Here is a 4,835-nt window from a genome sequence, read left to right as displayed (position 1 = left end):
AAGAAAATAATCATCAAACTGATATGCACTTCCGTCAAACTACATTTTGATATCAAAATCAAATACTTGGTCCTATGAAATGACAAAGACAATAAGATGACCAGGTGCACATCGATAATTTCAGATACAGAGATACCCAGTATTTGTCAGTTAATGACTTATAATATGTAGTATTTTTTTACGTCCTGTTTGGTAATTTTTGACTCATTTAGAGCCGTCAGTATGCACCGATGAATGGCTTAAAAATTAGATCTTTACTCAGGGCTATTGAGAAGTGAAGGATCTTTATCATAACAACGCCTGTTCTGACACAGGCCCTAGATTTTTTAAGGACTCATCGAAAGACGTGCAATTTTTATTTCAAAGTGCCAAACGCTTGGCGAAGAAACAGTCTTACCCGGGATATGAACCCACGATATTTCAATAATGGGGCAAACGCTCTACCGACTGAGCTATCTTGAAAGTTACTTAAAATATATAGTAAGAACAAATACTTACATGTATCTCTTAGAAAAATACTTATGGTGCAGCTATGTCCTGTTTTCCCCATGTCTTGTGCGAAAGTAATGGAAAAATCAAACTACATTTTTCAAGACAGGTTAAGGAAGGATCCTTAACTTATACAGACGTTTTAGTGAAATTAGCTGGTCAACAAAACATTTTTAAAATATCGATAACAACAGCTGACTATAGAATAACATATTATAATAATCCATTATAATCTATTTGAGAAAAACGATCGAAAAATATCAAAATGTCTAAATACAAGGATAAAATAATAGAAGAAGTGTAATAAAAATTCAGGGCCTATGTAAATCTAAAATTTAAGATAGTAAATAGGCTTACATTTATTATTATGTTGTAAAATTTAATTCTACACCTGTATATAATTAAATTTATTTCCAAAAAAAAAATATGTTAACGAAATTCTATATACATTGTACCAAGTATATTTATTGTGTGTATTTCAAATACTGTTCATTCAACTCAAGTATCTAGAGGTTGTTCGTACTAAATCATCTAAACCTTACATGACTTAATGCGAATATATTTAAGCTGTTGACAGCAGTTAATTCTGCATCTGCATACATTGGAATGCGCGTATTCAATTTGTCCTTTGTAGATGTCATCCTGGAATTTACAGGGGCTTGTCCCGTTTGCGCATACCTCGATTTGGATGATCCCTGCAAGGAGGCTTTAAATTCATAAGTATATGAAATGACAATCAATGAATTAGAATTAGTTTTTGTGAGTTATCAATAAATGTTTTAGATGGGTAAAAAAAAAATAAAAAATAAACACACACAGTAAGAAAAAATGCACTTCAAGAAATGCAGAGTGGCATTCTTAACTAAACAAAAATTAACGCAACAACGACCTTTGTATTATCTGATGGATGCAGAAAAATATCAATATTCAATTTAAGAACACGTTCTTAGTAAGAAAAAAATAATGAAAAAGTTCCATACTTTCAAAGTGAATTTAGACATAAAAAGAGTATTTTTTTAAATATATGATATGTTATCTTCATGGGTGATTCAGAAACAATATCAAACTCACTAATCCGTCTTGCGTTTCATTAATCTAGTAAATTGCAGGAGAATGTAAAATAGCAAGAAATATTTATAATTTAATTTTTGATAAATGCAAAGTTAATAAGACTAAATATATATATATATATATATATATATATATATTTATATATTTTTTTTTAAGTGAAAAATAGGGGTTTTATGAACAGATTATGACTAAGTGGATATATTTATGAAGAAATCAGAAGCGAAGAACAGAGAAATAAAAACATTTATTCAAAAATTCATATTTGGTGAAACTATCTTACATGATAGTTTAATAGGATTAATGAATTTTTGCAATCTTATTTTAATATATTCCTTAAAGTTCGTGTAGAAAATAAATGTGTGAAGACACAACACAGAGTAATCCCTATAGTAACATGAAAGAACAAGCGAATTAATTTATCACAATTAATTAAATTTTAATTGTGATAGAACCTCGTCTTTAAGATGATCAAAAGATGAAGTGACATTTTTGCATATTTTATTTGAACGTAAACTTGTTTGACAATTTACGTGCAATGTTTGGTTGATTGATCATTGATGTTTTACGCCGAGTCGGCAACATTTAACACATATTTCGGTGGTCATGTAATGTTTGAAATAAATCCAATTTCTCGCCCAATAGCTAAACTATATTTTTTTATATGAAAAGAATGCATGTAATTAAGATATACATGTATAATCAACATGTATGTTGCATCCCTTTATTTTCCATATATACAATCATTAATCTAACAAATGCTTCATATGACAGTTTGATGGAAATTAAACAACTTGCAAATTTTAGGCTGTTGTATGGTTCTAACACAATTTAAGGAACAAACATATAACAAATACAATTACTTATTCATATATCTTGCTATACGTCAAAGCATTTCAAGTTCATACAAATTCATTTTACATTTACGATTCAAATGTACAGATTTCGTTATATGTGCCCTAGCTAATCATTTGTTTTTTAAATTTTTTTCTGGGTTGGGATGAATTTTTAAAGCTCGTGTTTCCGTTGATAATAATCCCCTATGCTTCAGATGATTTATAATTCTAACACTGGTATAAAGAAGTTGGTTTTCAATTCCTTGTTCATCGGATATTAGCACAGACATTGCTTATTTTCGAAACAAACGTGCTTTTTTATTATCATTATTTTATTATCATAATCATTTTCATATAGTATACTTAAATGTGGTTATTAACCTTTTTTCATATGTAAATTTCGTAGTATGAAAGATACTGCCTTTTTTCTGAGATCTTATTTTTCCAGACTAATGATTTGACACAGGAAAATGCGTAGGATATTTTCAGCTGGGTTCATTTATTTCTTTTCTCTCTCTCTTTTTTTGTTAATTTTTTGATTGAAACCATATTTAGAATCAAAATCAAGGGAATTATTACAGTAACTGTTGTTGATTTCTTCTCTTTTTTTAAAATTTCTTTTTTTCTGAAATTACTCTATAGATTTTCAACATTAATTTAAAAGAATGAGAAATTTCTTACTTTAAAAGTTTTAAATTTATGTCTCTAAGATATATTTTTTGGAACGAAAATATTTTTAAAAATCATAGATTTTGACAAAACATACATATTTTCAACTAGTGAGTTTGAAACAGTGGACACGGTATGTTGTACATGTACATGTATGTTTTTTTATTAGCAATTGATATATACATGTATTTACATCAGAGCTAGGATGCTTGTTTAATTATTTATTACCCACGTTCTGCACTCAATTTGCCCCTAGAATTCACACAATATATAAGCAAATTAAACACACTGGTTTGATTTGAAACCATTCACCAATAACAAATCATTCCTTTTATTTCCGTATTAAGCTCAGATAAAAAACGTTATTAAAACATAAAGCATAATTTAATTATCAAAACAAACACAGTGAATATAGAAACAGTTTGTTTCACTAAAATCTGTCCCCTTAGGCACTGGAATGTGTAAAGCATTTTACCACCGGAATCTGTTCCAGTTATTGCCAAATAACGATAACCTGTCTGGGTTGTAATCAAAGTATCTTCTGTTATATGAATAAGGAGAGTTCATTCTTGATATTATGTTTCGATAATTTCTTCGATTAAATCGCCTAAATAAACCATCCCTTTCATCCGAATCATCTCTGTTGAAAAGGCGCCTATACCGAAAACGTCTACCACGAAATCTTTCACCAGAATCTCGGTTAAATCGTCTATACCTATATCGGTAAAATGGAGATCTAAATCTTTCCCCGGAATCTTCGTCAGAATCGCTGCCCCATCGTCTTCCGAAATAGGACCGCCTAAAAATCCCACGCCTCCTTTCTCCAGAGCCCCATCTTTCATCAGAACCGCTTCCAATTCGCCTGCGACGATTGTATCTTCCGAGGATCCCCCACCGTCTTTCACCAGACTCATCGCTATCCTCATCTGAACCAAATCGTCGTCTCCTATTGAGTGACCTATATAAGTTTGTCCAAGAATTCCCCCTCTCTCCTGATTCGTCTGAGTCGAATCGATTTGACCTCCTTCTGAAATTCCTTAAATAACGTCGAGATCCACGTCTTGAGTATCTATTGATTCTTTCTCTTGAATCATCATCATAAGGACGACCGAACCTCGAATACCAAGATGAGAACCGATTGGGATTGTAGTTCCAAAGTCTACCACTTCCAATAGGTGATAGTGCATTCCTTGTTGATTGTAGTCCAGTTAAACCATTTTGCAAGCTTTGGGTAGAAGGTGAAAGGGAGCGAGAGGACGAAAGATCACTTCCTATACTAAGACGACGTCCGAGAACATCTCCTATTGTGTTGTCTAACCCAAAGTAGTTCTGACCAAGAACAGATGAAGCCAAGTAGAATGTGAAGAGCAACAGGAAAATGTTGATGTTATTCATTGTGTCTTATCTGCAATGGAAATCTTAATTTAATTACTAACGGAGACATAAATTTCTAACCAAATCTGATAAAAATATTTTTTTTTGTTTAATTGCTTTGTTAATACTGTTAAATTGATATTGATCACATTTCTCAATTTAAATCTATATAATGACCATGGCTCTTTTCTACGAAAAGGATGAAAATTTCAAGATAAACTCACAGATTATGAAATATGTTTTCTATTTTTGTATCCTTTTGAATATTGTAAATGTATTTATTTCTACAGAGTCAAAATGTCGCGGTATCGCAATTTTTGTTCAATCTGTGGGTCGAAAATAACACGGATTTTTTTTCCCATTGCTCTTGAATATCTAAAATGTACTGTAGACACGCTG

At 31.0% G+C, this 4,835-nt stretch overlaps 1 protein-coding gene across 1 annotated transcript; it reads right to left on the bottom strand.

The window, feature by feature from the left end:
- Positions 1-3,263: 3,263 nt before the first annotated feature.
- On the bottom strand, positions 3,264-4,463 carry LOC133198644 (uncharacterized). The gene has a single exon (XM_061334686.1). It carries the CDS (start codon positions 4,455-4,457, stop codon positions 3,534-3,536), a length of 924 nt encoding a protein of 307 aa, XP_061190670.1. The 5' UTR covers positions 4,458-4,463; the 3' UTR covers positions 3,264-3,533.
- Positions 4,464-4,835: the final 372 nt, after the last annotated feature.

This window comes from Saccostrea echinata, unplaced genomic scaffold, assembly GCF_033153115.1.
Source record: "Saccostrea echinata isolate AGI-Se365-2 ecotype Australia unplaced genomic scaffold, CSIRO_AGI_Sech_v1 ptg000033l, whole genome shotgun sequence".
In the NCBI taxonomy this organism is placed as follows: Eukaryota; Metazoa; Mollusca; class Bivalvia; order Ostreida; family Ostreidae; genus Saccostrea; species Saccostrea echinata.
The sequence above is the reverse complement of the archived record's forward strand: the minus strand, read 5'-3'. Positions and strand labels throughout refer to the sequence as shown.

What these genes read in the sequence shown, in the direction of transcription:
- LOC133198644 (XM_061334686.1), bottom strand. Translation starts at nt 4,457, where the DNA reads ATGAATAACATCAACATTTTCCTGTTGCTCTTCACATTCTACTTGGCT.